At 40.7% G+C, this 24643-nt stretch overlaps 1 protein-coding gene across 6 annotated transcripts in view; it reads right to left on the bottom strand.

Annotated features, from left to right (window-relative positions):
* Positions 1 to 486: 486 nt before the first annotated feature.
* The window catches only part of NRDC (nardilysin convertase), a 90704-nt gene continuing 66547 nt past the window's right edge, over positions 487 to 24643 (bottom strand). For 4 of the 6 annotated variants that reach the window (XM_054666841.2, XM_001140946.8, XM_063780396.1 and 1 more), the window contains 17 exons: positions 24031 to 24135; positions 22319 to 22442; positions 21350 to 21436; positions 18834 to 18953; positions 17554 to 17605; positions 15080 to 15230; positions 11811 to 11938; positions 9515 to 9677; positions 6104 to 6135; positions 5753 to 5891; positions 3656 to 3703; positions 3325 to 3377; positions 2857 to 2940; positions 2164 to 2254; positions 1797 to 1913; positions 833 to 922; positions 487 to 706 (listed from right to left, as the gene is read on the bottom strand). In XM_054666841.2, the coding sequence (XP_054522816.1) occupies positions 509 to 706; positions 833 to 922; positions 1797 to 1913; positions 2164 to 2254; positions 2857 to 2940; positions 3325 to 3377; positions 3656 to 3703; positions 5753 to 5891; positions 6104 to 6135; positions 9515 to 9677; positions 11811 to 11938; positions 15080 to 15230; positions 17554 to 17605; positions 18834 to 18953; positions 21350 to 21436; positions 22319 to 22442; positions 24031 to 24135 (1782 nt within the window). In that variant the 3' untranslated portion in view covers positions 487 to 508. The remainder of the gene's footprint in view (positions 707 to 832; positions 923 to 1796; positions 1914 to 2163; positions 2255 to 2856; positions 2941 to 3324; positions 3378 to 3655; positions 3704 to 5752; positions 5892 to 6103; positions 6136 to 9514; positions 9678 to 11810; positions 11939 to 15079; positions 15231 to 17553; positions 17606 to 18833; positions 18954 to 21349; positions 21437 to 22318; positions 22443 to 24030; positions 24136 to 24643) is intronic. The other 2 variants (XR_010146567.1, XM_054666844.2) reach the window with 2 other exon arrangements.

The following is a 24643-nucleotide window of genomic DNA, read 5'->3' as shown; positions in this document are numbered from 1 at the left end:
AATGTTTTATTGCCTTAGAGGGTTTGGGAAGAGTATGTATTTATAGATCCCCACCCCACAGTGAACAAAAATAGATATAGAATAAAATGAATGCCACAGCAGCAGATGGCTCATTCTGAAGGGAAATACAGAACTATCTTTATTTAAAAATACATTAAAAAAAAAAAAAAACAGGTATTAGTACCTAGCATTTAGTTATTCAATATACTGGTTACATAAGGCCTTTCAAGAAGTAGATTCTCAGTCTGAGAGGACACAGGCCAGGGCTTCTCAAAGTGCTGCTGCAGGCTTTCTGGTCTCGCTTGGCCCATTCTGCTAATTTTCCTTTGCCAGCTCCTACAGTAACCCTGGGTTTATTAGTCTCAACAAAGGATAAAAAGAAGTAAATCAAATGCTATGATGCCAGTGCAAAACTTCAATGGAAGCCCTAAGGCAGTAGTATAACTCCATAAAATACAAACAAACACATTTTAAAATACACATTGCTTCAGGCCAACGCGACTGCAGTTTATTTGACTATTTTATGGTAGGGGAGAAGGTTGAGTGTTGTTGTGAAAGCCCTGATATCAGTAATGGGGATGATACAATCTGCCAGCAGAGGAGAGGTTGGCAGGTAGGTCAGCTGCATCACTTCACAAGAAGAATTTGAATCCTCACTAGAAGGGGTACCATCCTCTTCCAGTTCATACTTCCCATATCCAACAACCTGAAAGAGGACAAAGACAAAAGTGAAAAATATGCTGACCAGATTTAGGGGTTTAAGAGTTCTGATGATAACCACCCAAACTCAGTAAATGACAACCCTAGAATGGATGGAGTTAAACATACTCACATGAACGCTGAGCATTTTACTTCCTGGCCCTCTATGGGCCTTGAACCAGTTGACCAGGTCTGATTTTGAGAATGACTTCAGTGCTTCAATCTTACAAGGGAAGGGAAGATAGGAAAGAAATTCAAGAAGAAAGATAGCTCTTAAACCTAACCCCTAGGCAGATGTCCCTGGACCTGCTTAGCATCTGAAGACCTCATTTTATTCTTCCTATTCTCAGGTTACCCCTAACCTTCCAGACCAAAACGATGATGAAGCTCTCTGGCATGCCTTCACATTTTATACCAATCATCTACAATGGCAAGAGAGGTTAGCAGATGCTATAATTAGAGCTAAATACCATACACTGAGCCCAACACCCACATCTCCTTAGTGTCACCTCCCAATTACATGGTAGCTGCATACCACGGCTTGAGGAAATCTACCTTGCTTCTATTAAGAAAACTAAAATGTGTTAAGATGAAGCCTCTTACTAAATAACCTCTTTACATCACAGAGCAATGATGTCCTATGGTAATTCACCATATAGGGGCTATGTATTAACCAAAGTCACACTGGAGTACAAGATCCAGATCTTTTTCATAGGTTTTACTACTTTGGAATAGAAGTTGTCAAAAGACATGCACTTGGAATAATGAACTCCATAAAGACAAAGAGTCCTCAATTTTCTTTAAATGGCAAAACTCTTTTTCTCCACAAAATCTTGTAGACCTCAATATATAGCACAAAAATAGAGCTGCTCTGATTGAAATTGGTGGTGGTGTGGTAAGGATTAGCACCCAGCTCACGTGGCCACCTAAGTGCTAGAGAGGCCAGTCTGAAAACTCAGGAAGTGAGCGAGTAATCAGGCCAAGACTAGTGTTTCGAGTTTCTCTTCCACACAATGCTGGTGTGCACAGACCTGTGATTCCTGTAGAATCAGGAACCTTGACCAGTTTGAGCTGTCTTACTCTGAAAACCATTTTACCTCGTGGGCAAGGCGGTCAAAGAGGTACTGCTGTGTCACCACTTCATTCCAGTTCCTATCCACCTCCTCCCCAAGGTGGGTATCCTCACACTCCTTCAGCTTGATGAGAGCTGTGACCTGTTCCCACCAAAAAGAAAGACGCTTAGGTGAGGCAACATACCACTTCCCACAGAACACACTGGGCCCTGTCCAGCCTGGCTTGTGATGGACATGCCAGTACAAGAGGCACGGATGAAGCTAGGGAGACACTATTGTAAGAGGAAGGTGGGGCTGCAAAGCTCAAAAACTGGCCGGCGAAGCCCTGTTAAGATTTGTATCTGGGGGCTTGTGTGGGCCAAAGGCCAAAAGACCAGGCTGTCACAGTCACCTGGGTGTTGAATGCCTCTTCAGTGAGGTTCTCAATCTTCTCCTCAAAGCTAGAAAGAAACTCTTCTATCTTCTTATCAACAACTTCAGAACTGAAACAAAACATCTTCAATCAGAACTAAAACAAAACATCTTCAATTAAGTCATCAGAAACCCGATCTCAGGCAGAAGGTAAAAGAAGGAATTAAGACTAAGACATATTTCCAGGAAAAAAAGCTAAAGTGTTTTCCCAGGCCTCAGTATTCCACCTGACTTTGAGGACAGAAAGAGAAAGAACCCTCCCCCTCACCCCACCTCCAGCCCAGTTTCCTGGTATCCTCATAATGAAGCAGTCACAACCATGTATGACCATTCCAAAGCTGAAAACTAACAGGTTTCAGCATGCCTGTCAGATGAGGCATCCTTTCCCTTCTTGTCCTCAGGTCTGCCTGAAGAGAAGAAACACTGGCAAGCCCCACACAATGACCACAGGACTTGAATCAAGTCCGAAAGGGCCACTGGAACTATTGATCAGTCCTGGAACAGACCATCTATAACCACCCCCATCTTCCCAGCTTCCACTGACTAAATAGAGCAAACCTGCTTGGTCAGCGCTGCCCAAGGTTTAAGGAAACACATGGAGCCCCTACTCTCCATGCCCATAATAGGTTACACTCATCTATTCACTCACTCACTCACTCACTCACTCACTCACTTGTATTTGGTTGCCTGAGTCCCCACAGTGACAGAAAATCCTAGAATCCCGGATGTGTTCCTACAGGTAGGGTAGACATGGTACCTACAAGCCAGAGAGAAAAGTTATATGAGCTCAGGTGATCATCTGGGCCCTGGCCTTGGAGGCACTAGATAGGAGTGGGAAAAGTTTCTGCCCATCCTTATTGGAACTGGAAGTCCTGAAACAGGACCCAAAAATGTTAAGGTGTCCATACCTCTCCTGAATTGGGGACCACAAACTAGCCTTTTTTCTTATCTTGAAACTTGACCAAACTGAAAACCTGATTACAGTCAAAGATACAAATTCCAAAAGTTTGGATGAGTAAGTATCACCCTATGAGATGGAAGGAAGCTCTAACAGGCTGCTCAGTAAGGATATCTGATGAACAGCCTGCAAAGTAAGCCCTAGGCCCTTATTTGAGCTCAGTGGCCCTGCCAGCAGACTTACCCAAGGGTCTGCTTGGTTCGAAGAAAGTCAAAACAAGGTTCTTCCATGTGCATCTGTAATTCAACATACTGCCCATCAGCCCAACTCCTCCCAGCAGAGAAACCTCCATTTCTCTCCCCAGAGTGTTTCACATACCTCCCAAGTCCAGCCTCCCTTAGTGCCTTTTTCCTAATTGGCCCAGGCTTATACTGGGTGAGAACAGTAAATGACCATCTCACCTTCAAATCACAGATCTCTGACTACCCCATGTCCCTAACCCAGGCAGAAAAGGCCGGGCCTCATATTGGGACAGGGGCTGCTGAAAACCTCAGCATCTCCTTTATGCACTTACCACAAGCAGCTCCATAAGCGTATATTCTCTTAGACTCCTGGTACCTGACTGAAAAGAGAAGGTTGTCAGGCCAACTGAATATCCAGTGGTTTATAGGGCTTTTAAATAATCCAGCTATTCTAGGCAACCACTTAGGTATCACCACCAATCCCTCTCCCCCAAGAGAGTTAATCATACTTTGATGTTGTTTACATATCTGCCTTCCCACCAGACTGAAGGTCTATGAGGACAGGAGTCATGCTTGACCATTTGTACTCCCGGCACTAGCACAGAATTGCAGGTGCAAACAAAGGTGAGATTAATAATCCCTGACCTGCCAGATCCTGTCAAAGGACACATTCTAAAATTAAGTACTTGCAACTCAAAGCCCTAAGGAAGACAGCAGGAAATGTTTGGGGATCCTGAAATGTATCTGGATCTATTCCTCAAGAGGAGAGAAAATGAATAGTGCCACACAACAAGAACGGGCGCCACATACAAGGACCAAAACCAGTTGATAAGAAAAATACTTCAGAGAAAGAAGCCACGCTTTGGGACCACATGCTAGCTGCCCAAGACTGGCAAAATAATGCATTCAGAATGAAAGGACAGGAGGCCAATAAACAAGGATGTTGCTAGTGCCTCCCAGAGTCAGGATCTTGCAGGTTCCTCTCACACAGACTCATTTGCTTCCCACTCACCAGAGGAAGAGGCTAATGCCTATGTGCCCTTGCAAGACCTGATTAGTCAGCATTGAGATTTTCTGTTTCCCTCTAAACAGACCACAACAAAACCAATGCTCTCTGAGAAAGGATATGGTTTCCAAAAGGGAACAGTTTGTATTAGAAGCTAGTGCTAAGAGGTGACTGATGGAAAGCATTTCTATAAACATAGTCTTACAATGTGAAATCCTGCCGAAAATGAGTACTCCTGTACCAGGGTTGTAAGCAGTCAAGAGGCACTGAAAATGTAGACTAGGTTAAGAAAGGCTAGGCTGTACCATTTGTGGAGTTTGGGACCTGGTAGTCATAACCTAGAAGAGGCTGCAGGTTGGAATGCTACAGCCACAGAGGCTCCAGAGAGAAGCAGGGCCTCTACGGAAGGACAAAAATATTATCAACCTAGCTCCAAAAGTGCTGTTGCTCCTGAATCAAAGTACTCATTAAGAAGACTAGGACAAGACACAACTTCACTAACAAGAGATGACCGTGACATCGGGCAAGTGAATTTGCTCCTGACAGCCAGACCAGGATAATGTCAGAATAAGGCTGAGGCCCAGGGGCAGAGATACAAGACAAAGAAATGATAATCAGTCCATCCCACCCAAAGCCCAGTCAGGGATCTTCACAAGACCTGACAAAGAAGTGAATTCCTGATGCAGGGAACCCAAGATAACAGCAGCGGCTACAGGAGCCCCAGAATTTGGGGAGTCAGTAATCAGACTAGACAGGCAAGGTTTAAGGAAGATCCCCATGGTTCTAGAAGCGAGTGGGACCAACCACAGGTTAAAGCAGGCTATAGGCTAGAGCTAACTGTGATTACTGCCAAGTGCTTCCTTACTTTAAGCACCACACACCCCAGTAGAATGGTGTGGAAAGAACACAGAATCTGAAGACAAAAGGAATAAATTTGAGACCCAGCTGGTATGACCTCAAGAAGTAAGGGGCTCTGGATCATGGAGTTGTCACCCTAAAACAGAGGTGATAAATCCTTCCTCTCAGGTGCTTTAAACATTTATGACTCTAGTAGTCGTTCTCTTTGCTGTGTCTTAATTGTTTGGCTATGTTTACTTCTGTCTTCTTTTCAAAACTGCCCCTTAACAAATGTCCTTCTGCTACTTGGGAGTTCTATCAGGGGCACATGTAGGGATTTCCACCCACACCTCGGTTTCTGGCCCTCTAGATTAGTACTTAGGTGATTAATGAAGCAATACCTCACTGTGATTGAAAAAGGATCCATTTTACCAACAGGAGCAATTTTTAAATGTAGTTGCTTCAAGAGGACAAATGGCCCCAAGCATGAAACTACAGAAGTAACTATAAAAGGGCCTTGAAGGTCACGGGGTCCCTGATCCCCAGGCACTGGGCCTTCCGCCAGTCTTTAGTACACCCAACTGACCTGGTAGTACACAGTGACTTCAGAGTTGGCATCACCCTTGTTCAGAGCTTTCACTTTGCATAGATGGTGGCCACTGGGCAGCTCTACCACCTGGAACTGCACAGGCATCTCCTGCTCTAGAGGCTTGAAGTTTAGTTTGCTGCAAGAGAATCAGTATGGGTCACTGAGGCACCCAAAAACTATAAGAAGCTAGGCCTTCTAACTTTTCAATTGCCTTGTACACCAGCCTCAAAAAAATCTACTACAAGTAGTATTTCAATTGGGTTTTTAGTAACAATTAACTGAATTGTGGCTCCATGCCCTCTCGCTGGTAAGAACACATAACCCCAAAGAGAAAATTCAAATACTTACTCAACAACATATTTCAGGAAATCCATAGATTCCTAAGAGGCAAAAGAGAATAACTACATTAAGCTCTCTAGACATTCATTTCACCCAGAATCAGCTAATATCAATGTTCCAATTGCTTGGGGAGCCCTGCATAGCTTTAGGAAAGCAGATATAGTTGGTGACCTAAATGCTGGCAAGTTATTCATTGACTGATTCAAGATTGATTGTGTTTGTGGAACACTAAGCAGCTCTTAACTGTTCTGGCTCTCCTGGCAATCTGTTTACCCATAATACAGTTTCCCAACTGGATCAAACTTAATTGTTCAGTGTTGGTTTACCCAACTAGGCTGTGGCCTTTATGACAACATGGACTATGTTTCAGAATCCTGGGCCCATTGACATAGAACCTGGATAAAGCAAAGAAAATAACATTTAATACTGAGTGAATACATCCTCTTCCCTTCTTAAGAATTCTGTTTTCTTATCTATAAAATAAGGGATAAGTGGAGGGATTAGCTCTTCTCTAAAGTGATTTCTACTGGAGGAAATTCATGGTACTAAGGACTCTGTACCAAAAGCCCTTGCCTGGTACTTCAACGGTGCTCGGAAAAACAGGCAGCCTATTTCTTCTCTTCCCTTTGTGGACTGAGACTTAAAATTCTTTTGCTGGCCAAGACAGAAACTAAGGCTGGTTTTGGGGTTGCAGAATGAAGATAGAAAGGGGAGGATAGCAGCCACAATTTCAAGAGTGGCCATTTATATATTCCAATCAAAGGGCCAGCCCTGAGAAACTGGGAAGGCATGGAGGAGGATGGTTAATAACAAAACAGTTCAGGGAGAGAATCTTGAACAAGCATCTGACTGAGGAAAAGGCCTTAGTCAGGTACAAGGCCCCACAGACATTTCCAACTCAATATGTATCAGAACAAACTCCTCATATGCTCCCACTCTTACTACTGTTCCTGTTCCACCAACCCACTGCTTCAAGAAAGAAATCTGGGCATCATTCTAGACTGCCTTCTCTCTCACTCCCACTGAGTGAATTTCCATCATCTTCTATTTCTTAAGCACTTCTTTAAACAAACAAAAAAAAAACCAGGGTCTTGCTTTATTGCCCAGGCTGGAGGGCAGTGGCATGATCTCAGCTCACTGCAGCCTCCACTTCCTGGGGTCAAGCAATCCTCCCACCTCAGCCCCCAAGTAGCTGAGATTACAGGTGTGCATTGCTACACCCAGCTAATTTTTCTAAATTTTTTTGGAAGTGGTGTCTCACTATGTTGCCCAAGCGGGTCTCAAACTACTGAGCTGAAGCGATTCTGCCACCTTAGCCTCCCAAAGTACTGGGATGACAGGCATAAGCCACCATGTCCAGCCTTAAGCAATTATTTTTCATTTATTTGGCCTAACATCAGGCTTCAATATTTTTCACTCCCAACTCTTTTTTTTTTTTGAGACAGACTCTCACTCTGTCACCCAGGCTGGAGTGCAGTGGCGTGATCTCGGCTCACTGCAACCTCTGCCTCCCAGGCTCAAGTGATTCTTCTGCCTCAGCCTCCCAAGAAGCTGGGATTACAGACGCCCACCACCACACCTGGCTAAGTTTTGCATTTTTAATAGAGACAGGTTTTCACCATGTTGGCCAGGCTGGTCTTGAATCCCTGGCCTCAAGCAATCCGCCTGCCTCAGCCTCCCAAAGTGCTGGGATTACAGGCGTGGGCCGCCTTGCACAGCCTTCACTCCAGCTTTTTATTTTGATAATATAAAGTTTATAATCTCAACTTTTTTTTTTTTTAGACGAGGAATCTCACTCTGTCGCCCAGGCTGGAGTGCAGTGGCACAATCTCAGTTTAGTGCAACCTCCGCCTCCCGGATTCAAGCAATTCTCCTGCCTCAGCCTCCCAAGTAGCTGGAACTACAGGCACGTGCCACCAAGCCCGGCTAATTTTTGTATTTTTAGTAGAGACGGGGTTTCACCATGTTGGCCAGGTTGGTCTCGATCTCTTGACCTTGTGATCCGCCCACCTCGGCCTCCCAAAGTGCTGGGATTACAGGCGTGAGCCACCACGCCCGGCCAATCTCAACCATTTTTAAAAGTGTGCAGTTCAGGGCCAGGCACGGTGGCTCACACCTGTAATCCCAGCACTTTGGGAGGCCAAGGCGGGCAGATCACGAGGTCAGGAGATCGAGACCATCCTGGCCAACACAGTGAAATCCAGTCTCTGCTAAAACTACAAAAAATTAGCTGTGTGAGGTGGCAGGTGCCTGTAGTCCCAGCTACTTGGGTGGCTGAGGCAGGAGAATGGCGTGAACTGGCGAGGCGGAGGTTGCAGTTGGGCCAAGATCACGCCACTGGACTCCAGCCTGGGTGACAGAGCGAGACTCTGTCTCAGAAAAAAAAGGGGTACAGTTCAATAATGTTAACTATATTCACACTGTTGTGCAGTAGATTAGATTTTCAGAACTTTTTCATCTTGCAAAACCAAAATTCTGTCCCCATAAAATAACTTGTCTCTTCCCTCTTCTCCCCAACTACTGGAAACCACCATTATATTTTCTGCTTCTATGAATTTGACTACTTTAGGTAACTCCTATGAGTGAAATCATATCTATACTTTAAAACAGCTTCACAACTTGTCTCTCTGGATATTTCTTAACCACAAATCTTCTTAAATCCTTTAATGGTTCTCCATTTCTACAGGATAAAGCCCAGCACCTTAGCTTCACAAAGAGGCTTGACATACTAGTTCTGGCTATGTATGTATGTATCTATGTATGTATCCGTATGTATGCACACACATCCCTCACCATTTCCTTTCTCCCATTTTAGCCTCTATACTAAACTGTTCATGGTTTCCACATACAATCTTCAACAAAGGTAACTAACAGTATAGATACGCCAAACCCATTTCACTCAAAATCCTAGTCTATTACCAGCAATCTATTTTTCTCTCTTTCTTTATTTCTTTTCTTTTGAGACAGGGTCTTACTCTGTTGCCCAGGCTGGAATACTGTGGTGCAATCATAGCGTGCTGTAGCCCCAAACTCCTGGGCTCAAATGATCCTTCCATCTCAGCCTCCCAAGTAGCAGAGACTATAGGCATGTGCCACCATGCCTGGCTAATTTTTTATTTTTTGTAGGGATGAATTCTCACTGTGTTGCCTGGACTGGTCTCGAAATCCTGACCTTAAGTAATGCTTCTGCCTTGGCCTCCCAAAATGCTGAAATTACAGGCGTGAGCCATCATTCCCAGCCCAGCAGTCTTCATCTTAAGAAGAAAGCTGCCCAGCATCAGAGGGGTCAGGTTCCCTTCTAAACAGAATATGATAATGCTGGCCTGCCAAAACTACAGCTTCCCCTTTAGGGAAGAACTATTGCAATTCCAGAGTTCACAACTGCATTCAGACCTGGCCTACAGAGCATCTCACACTCACTGTGCTTGTGACATTCCCTTGTACCAGGCCCTCCACAAAGAGCTGGGATTTGAATTCTTTGACGAAGCTCAGCAGAGACTCAAGGGAAAGGCCGTCCATCAAAGCCTGGTACTTGTCAATCATAGACCAACGGGCATATTCCAGGATTAAAAGCCGTACATCTCTGTACAGAGGGCAGAAAAAAAAACACTCAAAGTTTTGTTATCAGAAATGAATCTTCAGAATAAAGAAATGTTTGGTCAAAGTTCTATAAAGGATGTGTTTCTAAAGAGAGACCATTTTTATCACAATGTAAGATGGGAAAACAGTATCAGATCAACCAAAAAAGTACTGAAAATCACATACACAAACTTTTAAACAAATTTACTTAGCAGTACAAAAATGCACTTACCTGTCTCAGTTGCAGGGTGAAATATTTCACATAAAAGTAAAGCTGCCAGATGAGTCAAGTTTACTTAGTTGTACACTGATTTAAAATTATTACTATTTTGGTTTGAAATCTCACTAATATTTCATTAATTACTAGAAGCCACCATTTGGGATATCTATTACTGCAGTGACAATATAATACAGGTAACGGCTCTGGTCCAGAATCAGATTAACTTCATCCCCCATTTCCACAACCCCACCCCAAATAAGCTGTTTGAATTTGACAAATCTACTAACATCTATGATTCAATTTCTTCATTTGTAAAATAGGGGAAGTATTCGTGAGAGGTAACCGTTTTGGATAGAATTGAATTAATGAATTTATATAAAAGTTCTTAGATCTAGCACAAAAATCTTCAACAAACAGGTTTATTATTATTATTTTATAAAGTAAATTTCAGGAGTTGAATTTTAATAAAATAGAAGGTTGTGTTTAATAATGTATTTTTATAAATAAATAAAGTAGTATTCATGAGTTATTGGCAGGGCTATTCACTGTATTAATGGTTGCAGATAACTCTCCTTTTTTTATTATTATACTTTAAATTCTAGGGTACCTGTGCACAATGTGCAGGTTTGTTACATAGGTATACATGTACCATGTTAGTTTTGCTGCACCCATCAACTCGTCATTTACATTAGGTATTTCTCCTAACACTATCCCTCCCCCAGCCCCCCCACCCCCCAACAGGCCCTGGTGTGTGATGTTCCCTCCCTGTGTCCATGTCCTTTCTAACATATATCTAGTTAATAGTTTTTGTAACTTTCTGTGATCAGAATATCAGTTATTACATGACTGACTCCTAACCCCTTCTTTCTAATTCTGGAAACTGATGGGTTCATTACAGCTGTGTCAAAAGCAGAACCTTTACGCTGTTCACTATTTATAGATGCCCAGGGCAAAACTGTCAAGTAGGGGCTAGCCAGTCATGTGCACAAAGGGGTAGGTCTGTTCAGAGGACTTTTCTCTCCCTCCCACAAAGGCTCTACCTGCTAATAGAGGGTACCCCAGAGGGATACTTTTTTCTGATTCACGCAAAAGTATCCTACAGGCTACAATTAGCCCTGGACTAAAGTAGTAAGAACAGGCCCAAGGGGGTTGCCTGTGAGCAGAGGGTTTAAGTATTAGCATACAGACTGTGTAGCTGCCTTTCTGCTCTCTTCTGGAAGCTTGGCTGAATTCTGGATAGTTAAGATTGCTAGATAAGTGACATGTTTAGCAATTTAACTCAGCTACTAATCACCAACATACTAAAATCACCAGTAAATACTTCTTCTGGTTTGTTTTTTGTTTGTTTTTTTATGAGACAGGGTCTATCTCTGTCATGCAGGTTGGTGTGTGGTGGCATGATCATGGTTCACTGCAGCCTCAACCTCCTGGGCTCAAGCAATCCTCCCACCTCAGTCTGCCAAGTAGCTGGGACTACAGGCATGTGCCACCATACCCAGCTAATTTTTTAATTTTTTGTAGAGATGAAGTCTTGCTATATTGCCCAGGCTAGTCTTGAACTTCTAGGCTTGTGATCCTCCCACCTCAGCTTCTCAAAGTGCTGGGATTACAGATATAAGCTACCATGCCCGGCCCAAAACTAGCACTTCTTTAACATTTAGGTATAATGATTGGTGAAAACACCCTTTTTTACTTTTAGTCTCTACAGTAAGCTGCTTTCAGTCCCATTCACAGCTAGCTACATAAGCTGGGTTTAGAAATACCATAACACTATGGACGGGTCTCCTAAACTAGAGCACAATTCAAACATGGATGAAAATTAGCACTGAAACTACAGCCTTAACCCCCACACCTACCCACTAGGGAGACTAATACTTTCAGGTCCTCAAAATATAAGCTCATCTCATTTATACCCACTTGGCCAAAGTCTCGGGCTTGATGAGGATGTTAAAGTAGGTCTTCTTCAACTGCTCAGTTATCATTGTAAAGACAGCTGGTGTGGAATTGAACTCAGCTAAGTAGTCAATAATGAGCTGAAACAGTAGCTAAAAGAAAAAGAAGGAAGCACTTTAAGAAGCATGGAAATCCACTAGGCATTAGGGAGGGAAATGTTTCTCTTTGGTTTTTACCAGGTACCCAGCATGGAACTAGGCATTGTGGGGGGACATAAGAAAATTACTAACAACTCAATTTGTTCGTTTGTTTGTTTGGGTGTTACCTGGAGACAGGATATCACTCTGGTCACCCAGGCTGGAGTGTGGTACTATCAACCGTAATTCATTGTAACCTCGAATGCCTGGGCTCTAGCCATACTCCCGCCTCAGCCTCCTGAGTAGCTGGGACTACAGACAGGGGCCACCATGCCTGGCTAATTTTTTGCTTTTGTACAGACAAGGTCTTCTTATGTTGCCAGGCTGGTCTCAAACTCGTGGCCTCAAGTGATCCTCCTGCCTCAGCCTCCTAGCCTCAAAGAATCTTAAGGGTCCAAAATTCTAAATAATTGTCAAATTTGGAACAATTCTTCCTTTTTTTATCATTTCATGGGTGTTCTCAATAAGATTTGTAGTTTGTCTTTAGATAGATCCTATACTTTTCCTGTTTATTCTTAGCCATTTTATTGGCTTTTTTTCTCAATATTGTAAATAAATGTAAGATTGTTTCCATCCATTTGTTTCTTTCTTTTTTTAAGAGACAGAGCCTTGCTATATCGCACAGGCTAATGACACGATCATAGCTAAGTATCCTCAAACTCAAGTATTTCTCCTGCCTCAAACTCCAGAGGAGTTGGGACCACCGGCACATCCCACTGTGCCTGGCTTCCATTTCTAAGTGGTTACTGGTACTATGGGGGAGAAAAAGCCATTGATTCTGATATACTAGTCTTTTGACCAGCCATATCACACCTAATTTTTTTTTTAATTTTAGTGGTATATGAGGTTTTCTAAGAATACAATCATATCATCTGCAAGGAAAAATATTTTTTCCAAAAAAGTTTTTATTTTTTCATCTTACTCTAATAGCCAGAACCTCTAAAACAATAACAGAATAATAGAGATGATTGTGGATTATTCTTGGCTTGTTGCTGATGTCAGTGTTCATCGTTTTATCAGTTAATGTAATGTCCACTGATAGTTCTTTACTTGAGGCTTTTTGATTTTTTTTTTTTTGAGATGGAGTCTTGCTCTATTGCCCAGGCTGGAATGCAGTGGTGCGATCTCGGCTCACTTCAAGCTCCGCCTCCCAGGGTCACACCATTCTCCTGCCTCAGCCTCCCGAGTAGCTGAGACTACAGGCGCCTGCCACCACGCCTGGCAAATTTTTTGTATCTTTAGTAGAGACGGGGTTTCACTGTGTTAGCCAGGATGATCTCGATCTCCTGACCTCGTGATCCGCCCACCTCAGCCTCTCAAAGCACTGGGATTACAGGCGTGAGCCACCATGCCAGGCTGAGGTTTTTATACTTAATTAATTTCCTTCCATTCCTATGTATTAGGAATGCCAACTCAAATTTATCAAATGATTTATCAGCATTTATCACTATATTCATACAGTGGCTCTCCTTTGACTTGTGGTGACTTATGATCATCAATTTCCTAATATTCCACAACCCTAGCATTCCTGGTACTTGAATTATTCTTTTTGCTAAACTGGATTTAATTTTTAGAAAGTTTACATCTATATTCTACAGATAAAATTGATCTCTAGTTTTCTATACATACATACATACATACATACATACATATATATATGTTCTATATTAGGTTTTAATATTAAGGCTAACTAAGTCTCACAAATTCAAGAATATCAAATACTTTTCCATGGTTTGTATTTTTAATGAGCTCTCCAGGTAATTCTAAAACATATTTTCCAAATGACAACCACTGAATTAGGCTTTAATCTGCTTGAAACTTAAGCTACATTATATTTAGGCCTCAGAGGCTGACAAAGTAAAATTATTCTTGGCTTGTTGCTGATGTCAGTGTTCATCATTTTATCAGTTAATGTAATGTCTGCTGATAGTTCTTTACTGATGGCGTCTCCTTCTGAGACCAATCTTTGTTCCGTGGGGAGATGGAGAAGGGAAAAGGCATAAAAAGGTGAGAGCTATACTCTTCTCTTGGGTTTTTGCCCAGATGAAGGCTATTAACACCTAGCACAGGTCTTTCTGGCAGGTCCTTTCCTCTAAAATTTTTCTTGTATAACCCTATTTCTCTAAATCTTAATATAATATATATTCTACCCAAGAAACCTAGATATAAAATTTATTATTGAGTATATTATATTGCTTTACCTGGTATTCAGTAATCTAACTCTCTTAGCTAACAACCCATTATTTTTTCCTCCTCTTATGAAGTTTTTGATGAAGCAATACTGGAACATATTTCTCACTAAGAGATTAATAACTGACATGATACAGACCCTGTTTCGGAAAGGTTCATAAACTTAGAAGGGAAACAAGACACACATACTTGAAACAATGAGGAGCATAAGATGAGGAAGTAAGGGCACAAGCATTTGAGTTCTACTCTATTTCAGGCAAAACACCAGTCAAATTTGTTATTCCACAGCCGGCATGGTGGCTCACGCCTATAATCCCAGCACTTTCAGAGGCTGAGGCAGGCAGATCACTTGAGGTCAGGAGTTCGAGATCAGCCTGGCCAACATGGAGAAACCCCATCTCTACTAAAAATACAAAAATTAGCTGGGTGTGGTGGTGCGTGCCTGTAGTCCCAGCTACTCAGCAGGCTGAGGCATGAGAACTGATTGAACCCGGGAGGCGGAGGTTGCAGTGAACCAAGATCACACCACTGCATTCCAGTCTGGGTGATGGAGTGAGTATCTGTCTCAAAAAAAAAAAAAAAAAAGGTTATTCCTGTATGGTAAAAAATTTAGCTAGAACCAATCCTAAATGCCAGTGTTGGTTGTGGAGAAACTGACAGCAAAGGGAAATGAAATCAATCCTAAAGCATGGGCTATAATCCCATGCACTGCCAGTAATTAATGAAACATATGTTGTTCTTATGTATAGTCAGTCACAGTTAGAATAGCTGTCATCAGCCAAGAATATTCAAGATAATCCACATTAATAAACATTTATTTCTCTATACAGCATCCCATGCACAAACCTCTAAATAAATATGGTATTTTAATGCTCTCTATAAGGAAAACAGAGTACTTGTACTTACAGGTAGTTTGTGGTTAAATCCTTTCACTCGAATAATTAAACCATGTTCTCCAGCTACCAGTTTATACTCCAGCTGTGCCACATCTGCTTCATAAGCTGGTTCCGCAAGGTTATGCGTAAGGATATTGACAAAGATATCAAAGAGGACCACACTAAGAAGTACAAAATGCAAATGGCATCTTTAATTGGTAAGAAAGACACATGAAATAGATTTGCTTCAATTTAGAGTAAGCAGCTTCATTTTTAGAAAGTATAAATTCTCTACTCCAGAATGTAAAAGGTAATACAGCTTACTCAGGATTCAGTTTCAGAGGTGTATTACAGAATTCCTACCTTCAGCAGTGTTTCCCAATCTTTTTCATGTCATGTACACATGCAAAATGATAATATTTATATTGTACAATGAGGTAAATGGAATAGGCATCAGCAGCACTGGCCTGAAGGCTCTGTCTACCCTCCAAGTCTAGGCATTCTGACTAATTAAAAATATGAGTTTGGGAATGCATTTTTTAGAGTGAATATTAACAAATTCTAGTGCTGCTTGTCATTTTAAGTTTGGATTTTACAGTTAAGTAGGAAAAGAAAGAAGAACCGCACCAACATTTCCCAAGTATCTCCTAGGTTCAGACACATTTCCCAAGTATCTCCTAGGTTCAGACACATTTCCCAAGTATCTGTTACGTTCAGACACATTTCCCAAGTATCTCCTAGGTTCAGACACATTTCCCAAGTATCCGCTACGTTCAGACACATTTCCCAAGTATCTCCTACGTTCAGATACATTTCCCAAGTATCTCCTAGGTTCAGACACATTTCCCAAGTATCTCCTAGGTTCAGACACATTTCCCAAGTATCTCCTAGGTTCAGACACATTTCCCAAGTATCTCCTAGGTTCAGACACATTTCCCAAGTATCTCCTAGGTTCAGACACATTTCCCAAGTATCTCCTATGTTCAGACACATTTCCGAAGTATCTCCTACGTTCAGACACATTTCCCAAGTATCTCCTAGGTTCAGACACATTTCCCAAGTATCTCCTACGTTCACACACATTTCCCAAGTATCTCCTATATTCAGACACATTTCCCAAGTATCTCCTAGGTTCAGACACATTTCCCAAGTATCTCCTACGTTCAGATACATTTCCCAAGTATCTGCTACGTTCAGACACATTTCCCAAGTATCTCCTATATTCAGACACACTTCCCAAGTATCTCCTACGTTCAGACACATTTCCCAAGTATCTCCTACGTTCAGACACATTTCCCAAGTATCTCCTAGGTTCAGACACATTTCCCAAGTATCTCCTACGTTCAGACACATTTCCCAAATATCTCCTACGTTCAGACACATTTCCCAAGTATCTCCTAGGTTCAGACACATTTCCCAAGTATCTCCTACGTTCAGATACATTTCCCAAGTATCTCCTAGGTTCAGACACATTTCCCAAGTATCTCTTACGTTCAGACACATTTCCCAAATATCTCCTACGTTCAGACACATTTCCCAAGTATCTCCTAGGTTCAGACACATTTCCCAAGTATCTGCTACGTTCAGACACATTTCCCAAGTATCTCCTATGTTCAGATACATTTCCCAAATATCTCCTACGTTCAGATACATTTCCCAAGTATCTCCTACGTTCAGACACATTTCCCAAGTATCTCCTACGTTCAGACACATTTCCCAAGTATCTCCTAGGTTCAGACACATTTCCCAAGTATCTCCTAAGTTCAGATACATTTCCCAAGTATCTGCTACATTCAGACACATTTCCCAAGTATCTCCTAGGTTCAGACACATTTCCCAAGTATCTCCTAGGTTCAGACACATTTCCCAAGTATCTCCTAGGTTCAGACACATTTCCCAAGTATCTCCTACGTTCAGACACATTTCCCAAGTATCTCCTATGTTCAGACACATTTCCCAAGTATCTCCTAGGTTCAGACACATTTCCGAAGTATCAACTACGTTCAGACACATTTCCCAAGTATCTCCTATATTCAGACACATTTCCCAAATATCTCCTATGTTCAGATACACTTTAGGGTCTCCGACCACCCACAATGAAAGCTATCTACATAAATATATAAGGGATTTGCTAAGAACAGGAACAATCACATTCCTTGGTAGTCTATAAATACAGAATCAACAGATCCATCAGTCTCATTATAGACTGGGCACTCACCCAAACTGATCTTTAAGGACTTTTCCCCATCCAGTAACTGGGAACTAATTGCTCTAGTCTACACTATCAGCATGTTTTACCAATGGGTGCTGGTAATGGAGCAGCCACAGTTCCATTTTAATGTTTGGTAATAATACAAATAACTTGTTTGGAGTACAGAAAAAAATACATAAATCAGCAACATAGCTCAAATATGGATAGAGAAAATGACAGAATGATTTAGAATGAAACAAAAGTTTTTCAATAACTAAAAAATGTATTTTCCAGAAAAAAAGACAATTGCTTACTTTGCTGCAGATTTCTGTATCAAGGGTGAAATTAGATGGAAACGTATATATGCTAAAAGAAAAAAGACCATAGATAAAAAAGGTTAGGGGCCTCAGATATTTTATACATCTGTTATTTTCCCCTAATATATATATTTTTTTAATTCTGAAGTAAACTACTAATCCTTAAATCCTCATTACATCTTTATTCTTAAGGGTCTTTAAAAAGTAGTATTTACCATTCCAAATAAAGAGTTCCAAAAGGCACTCTTTAATCTATGGGAAGACCAGACATAAGGGCAGATACTTAGAGAGGCCTATAAATACTCTTATTTATTAATAGCTTCAGTCAGGAAAAATTTTTAAAGGACAGATGCTAAGAACATTAAGAGAACAACCCCAGCATTCACACAAATTTACAGCAGAGGCTTTCCAAGGAAACTGAATTTGAGGAGATTTTTAGAAACTCATAAGCTATTCAAAAAAAATTATGAAAATAACTTCCCAATAAACTCAATAATCCCACAGAGCTACAATATAGTTGTGTTTTGAGGTTGGGGATATGGGTTAAATGACATAGAAGAGCACCCAGCCTATGATTCCATGTGCCTTCAATAAGTTCCTTATGCCATGTTGAAGAACAGAATGGTAAAAAGCAGCACAGTTAGGGCCACAACATTAAAGATAAGGACTTTAGAGTCTACTTAACTCTATACTATGCTTCCTTTATGCTGAAAACAAAATGGTAGAAGGAGGCAGTGGGGCTTTCACATTTGTAATGCTGGACTAGGCTGTCTATGAATAATTCCTTTGTGTATTCTTATCTCTTTTTAAAAACAACAATGTTCAAATAACACGAGTTCCTTAAGATGGCCAAATACCTGGCTCTGCTTTCATTTAACTGAAAGAAAAAAATCTAAAAACAATTTCATTCTAGCCTTAAATTTTCATTTCCCGGACACTGGAGTGTCCATAAGGATTTCTGTGACAGCATAGGAGGACAGTATAAATCTGGTAGATAAGCCTAGAAAAAGTCTTCAAACGGAAGGGGAAAAGGAAAGAGAAGTAGGTGATATACACAGGGGAAGCAAGTTACAGCAAAGTGAAGAAATATTTGTTTTACTTATTTTACTCCTTTTAGGGAGGGTGAGAGGGCATCAAGGTGGCTGACAGAGGCACCCAGCCCCAGCCTCCTCCACAAAGGAAGATCAAAATAGCAAGTAGATAATCACATGTGAAACAGAGCATCTAAAGAGAACACTGGAATTCAGCAGGGAAGTAACAGGAGGGCAACATTTTACCTTTGGGGATTTTGAATTTGTTGTCTTTCTTATACCACAGGCAACCTTGTGGAGTATTCACAATTTTAACTGGGTATTCTGTTTCCGGGCAATCGAAAGCCTTCAACGTAAAGTCCGTGGCTAATAAAAGAAGATAATAATAATTCACTCAAGTATTTCAGCAGGAGCCCCAGTAATCTGTTATTGGCTTCAGAAGTCTAAGTAACTTTTCTCTGTGGCAAAAATAAGCCAAATTCAAATGTTGGAATACATTAAATTAGTAGACCAATACCGAAGGGAAAACTATGTTGGTCTTAAAGTAAATAAATTCTAAAGATCTGGAATTTCCCAAGAACTGATTCTGGTTGCTACACATTCTGCTTCATTCCCTTTCTTACAGACAATTTTAACTGAGAGAGGAGCCTTTAGTCAGGATAGTTTCATAAACCAATTTATTAAACAATCCATTAATTCATGAGAATGCCTTTTACCAACCTTATGCTATACATTTGAAAAGTTACAAAATAGTTCTGCTCAAAGTCAAACTTGTCCTTTTGGTTAATGAAAACAACAGTTTCATTATCACATAGATGAAAAATAGCTAATTTTTAAAATTTGAGTACTTGCTATATTTAGGTAAAAGAGCTGGATTTGGTAGGCATGGTGGCTCATGCCTGTAATCCCAACACTTTAGAAGGCTGAAGCAGGAGGATCACTTGAAGCCAGGAGTTTGAGACCAGCCTGGGCAACATAGAGAGACCACATCTCTAGAAACAAATTAAAAATTAGCTGGGCATTGTGGTGCGCACCTGTAATCCCAGCTACTCAAGAGGCTGACACAGGAGGACTGCTTGAGTTCAGCAGGTCAAGGCTGCAGTGAGCCATGATCATGCCACTGCACTCCAACCTGGGCAACAGAGTAAAACCCTAACTCAGAAAACCAAAATAATAAGCTAACTGGGTTGTTTAGATTATTTACAGTTCAAGATATGAAACTGAAGTGTCTAATATAGATAATTAATACTTTTTTTTTTTTTTGGCGTGTGTGATGGAGTTTCACTCTTGTTGCCCAGGCTGGAGTGCAATGGTGCGATCTCAGCTCACCGCAACCTCGGCCTCCTGGGTTCAAGTGATTCTCCTGCCTTAGCCTCCCAAATAGCTGGGATTACAGGCATGCGCCACCACGCCTGGCTAATTTTGTATTTTTTTGGAGAGATGGGGTTTCTCCATGTTCCTCAGGCTGGTCTCAAACTCCTGACCTCAGGTGATGTGCCTGCCTTGGCCTCCCAAAGTGCTGGGATTACAGGTATGAGCCATGGCACCTGGCCAATACTTTTTTAAAAGGCTTTTTTTCCCTAATGAAAGGGAGATTCACATAACATAAACTTAGCTATTTTAAAGTGAACAATTCAGAAGCATTAATACATTCACGATGTTGTGCAACTACCACTTCTAGCTAGTTCCAAATCGTTTTCATCAACCCAAAAGGAAACCCCCTACTCCTTAAGAGACTGCTCCTCATTACCCACTCACCTCAGCCCCTAGCAATCATCAATCTATGTTCTGTCTCTGGATTTATCTATTCTGAATATTTCGTATACATGGACTTATCTGTGACCTTTTGTGTCTAGCTTCTTTCACTTAGCATGATGTTTGCAAGGTTCTTCCCCATTATAGTATGTATCAGTACTACACTTTTTATGAGTAATATTGTAAAGTATGTATACATCACAATTTGTTTATACATTCATCCACTGATGGACATTTGGGCTGTTTCCATCTTTTGAGTATTGTGAACAGTGCTCTGTGAACATGAAGGTCCATGTATTTGTTTGAGTACCTGTTTTCAATTATTTTGGGTATATACTTAGACATGTAATGAATGGCTTGGAAATACAGTGTTCTGAGTAAATTACAGTTATAAGCAACTCTAAAACCTTGGACCTAGGATTGGTAGCTTTCAATGAGTTTTTTCTGCAACTCACTTAGAAATATGTTTTCCACTGCAAGCTAGTAGACAGGCAGATATCTGAAACAAAAGTTCTTAAAATAACATTCTTTCTACATGCAATGAAACACTTTGCTATTTTCTATTCTAACTGATTTTTTAATGCTTTCATGGCTCATTACACTGACCTTACAATCTATTACATTGACTTCACAACCTTCTAATGGGCTGCCACCTGCAGTTTGAAAAGCAATAGAAAAATCTGGCAAGATAATGGCAATCCCTAAGGAGACTGGTATGAAAGGATCAGCTACTCTATACAAGATAAAGCATAAACTTCAGAGTCCCAAGATCTGTGTTTAAATCCTGGTTTCTCATTCACCAACTGAATAGTCTTGTACCAGTCACTTTGCTTTTTTGACCCCCAGTTTTCTCATTTGGAAAAGTAAGAAAATACTAATGCCAACCTCAGAATGTTACTGGGAATCTCAAATATAAATTCCTATGATACTTTATAAAATACAATGTGCTATACAGGTGCCTGTTAGCACATGGATGGATTATGTATAAAAATTGCTATTTTACTGACCTATGTACTTGTTTTCAGCTGGAAGATGAAGATCTGGATTTAATTCGAAATTACTATTCCACAGTTCAGCCCAAGAGTTTTCAATATCTGTAAAGGATAAAAATAAACTGACCCAATAAACAATGCAATGTTCAACATTCTCTTAATAATAAACTAGTTATCAACTGGCCTACAAATCAATTATCCTTTCTCAGGAAAACTGTGACTGACACATATCCAAGCATTCTAGAATCGTGCTACTCAAAGTGTGGTCCTAGCAGCACTGGCATCACCTGGGAGATCGTCAGAAATGCAGAATCTGGCCGGGCACGGTGGCTCACACCTGTAAGCTCAACACGTTGGGAGGCTGAGGTGGGTGGATCACCTAAGATCAGGAGTTCAAGACCAGACTGACCAACATGGTGAAACCCCAGACAGATTTCTACTAAAAATACAAAATTAGCCAGGCGTGGTGGCATATGCCTGTAATCCCAGCTACTTGGGAAGCAGGGACAGGAGAATTGCTTGAACCCAGGGGGCAAAAGAAGTTGCAGTGAGCCAAGATCGCACCACTGCACTCCAGCCTGAGCAACAAGAGCAAAACTCCGTCTCAAAAAAAAAAAAAAAGAAAAGAAAAAAGAGAAATGCAGAATCTCAGGCCCTACCCAGACCCTCTGACTCAGAATCTGCATTTTAGTAAGATCTCCAAGTGACAAAAATGCACACTACATTTGAGAAGCATTCTTCTAAAACTAAGTCAAAACTCTGCCCCCAAAATACCAAGATAACAGAATTTTTTCACTAGTTAGTAAATATAAACATAGCAGAAAATAACTTCCTGTGCAGTACTATAAGTAATTTTCATTTCAAAGTGAACTTTTTAAAAAATTATACTTTTTCCCCCTCTAGAACCATTAAATTATTAAAGAATAAACATTTCCAGGTAAGTTAAATATACCTAAATGTAAGACAATTGTTAAAATATTTTACCTTCTATACTATATTGAGTTCCAAACCATTTCTCCTTGAGGTCACATTTTCCCTCATTAGCACCAGACAGTAAAACAAGATTTGCTTTTTGAGGAACTAGCTGATTCAAGGCTTCACCAATGACCTAGTAAAGTGGGAAGAGGGGAAAGAGATACACACAATTTTAACCTAATACATCTCTGTTAAAAAGGCAAAAATCACATTGTTAGGCACCTCCAAGATCTATGCTCATAAAAATACCTACAGTTCATGAACACCCTAATTTACAAAGTCTCAACAGTGTTTCGAAAACTTTTTTCCTACTTTATTGAGGTATAGTTGACAAATATCAAGTATATTCTTGATAATGCTTTAAACAGTGTTTATCTTAAATCCTACATATTAACTGCATTAGCAGTAAAAATAGCTATCCTTTACTACTAAGCTTCTACTGTGAGCCAGGAAGTATTTAACATACATTATTTCATTTATTCCTAAAAACAATCCTAAGATACACTTATTTACACAAAATAACAGTCAGCTTTGGGTGATGGTTAAGTAATTTGCTCAGGTTAAAGATTATGTAACTTGTACAGAATAATACAGCTAGAAGTGGCAAAAGTGGAGTTCTAACTAAATTTGTACATGCTACCAAGGACTATGCTCCTAACAGCTATGTTTTGTATCACTTCATATCCAGCAATCAGTAAAACACTGCCAAGGTAGGGCCTCCTTCAGTAATCCTCCAGCTACAATAAGGACTAAACAGAATTTTGTGGCTTGGTTTGGAGCCCTAACTACTACTTAAACACCATTTATTTAAGTCTAAAACAACAAATGGTGGTTCAGAAAAAAACACAACCAGCCACTACCAGGCACAACCATCCTAGTGACATGGCAAGAATGTGTGGTTGTTCCTTCCTCCTTTACCTTTCCTGTCCTCTTTAAAATTAATAGTTTAGGAACGTCTATGCTAAAATATCTCAAGGAATGCCCTATAATTTCTTAATCTCAGCACTATTAACATCTTGTGTCAAATAACTATGGTAGGATCCTGTCTTCTGCATTATAGGACATTTAGCAGCATCCCTGGCTTCTACCCACTGGATCCCAGGAGCACCCCACGCCCCACCCTGAGTTGTGACAACCAAAATGTCTCCAGACAGTGATAAATATCCCCTGGAAGTCAAAAGTCACCTCTGGTTGACGCGTGCTATCCTGTATGAAACAAAATGACTTATTCTCCACTAGTGAAGGAATGACCCTGACCAACAATGTATTGGCATGTAACATTATCCCTAAGTCAAATGTTTCTAATTCGGGAACCTTACATTTTTTTAATAAATATTTTCAAAATGATTAAAAATTTAATTGTCCTGACTCTCCAACTGAATTAAAAGGTAAGCTAAACAACTACGTATTTTTCACAGGGAAACCACATAATTCTTAGGAATCACTTCATCTATTTCAGTAGATGTTTCAACATTTGAAAATTATTAAAATAGGACCTAACAAGTACTGATTTTGATTTTCTCCTTATATTAAAACTTAATTATGTAAAAGAACCATGAGAAATTATTCACAAAACTGTTGATACTTCTGTTTAAACAAACAAAAATCCTGACTAAATATAACTAAGTTTTCTTCGTTCCCATGGTTCTTAAATACATCTTCGTACTTTCTCACCCTCCTCTTCCCCTAAAAGTAAGTTTTAGACGTATAAACCTCCTTACTTCTGGCTTGTATTCAAAAAGAAGCTGATCTCCAGTGAGAATGTCCTGCAATGGGTACAGCTGCATGTTCTCACACATGTTTTCCACATACTCAACTGGATCTGTCTGTAAAGAGGTAAATTATTTCACACCAGAACTTCTCCATTATTATATTTGATTTACCACAACATACAAATACTTTCTCCCTTCCTTATTAACAATAAAACCAAAAGCTTCTGAACAGATACAACGAGATATAATTGCAGCTTAAGAATCTGATGCTCAGTAGGCTGGACATAGTGGCTCACGCCTGTAATCCCAGCATTTGGGAGGCAGAGGTGGTTAGATTACTTGAGACCAGCCTGGGCAACATGGCGAAACCCTGTCTTTACAAAAAATGCAAAAATAAGCCAGGTGTGGCAGTACACGCCTGTAGTGTCGGCTCCTTGGGGAGCTGAGGTGGGAGGGATGCTTGAGCCCAGGAGGTTGAAGCTGCAGTGAGCTGAGATCGTGCCACCATACTCCAGCATGGGCAACAAAGCAAGACCCTATCTCCAAAAAAAAAATTCTAAGAAAATATAGCCATAGCTACTCCCTTAGGGAGCTTAAACTCATACCCCTCATGCATCACTCT

This window comes from Pan troglodytes, chromosome 1, assembly GCF_028858775.2.
Source record: "Pan troglodytes isolate AG18354 chromosome 1, NHGRI_mPanTro3-v2.0_pri, whole genome shotgun sequence".
NCBI lineage: Eukaryota > Metazoa > Chordata > Mammalia > Primates > Hominidae > Pan > Pan troglodytes.
The sequence above is the reverse complement of the archived record's forward strand: the minus strand, read 5'-3'. Positions and strand labels throughout refer to the sequence as shown.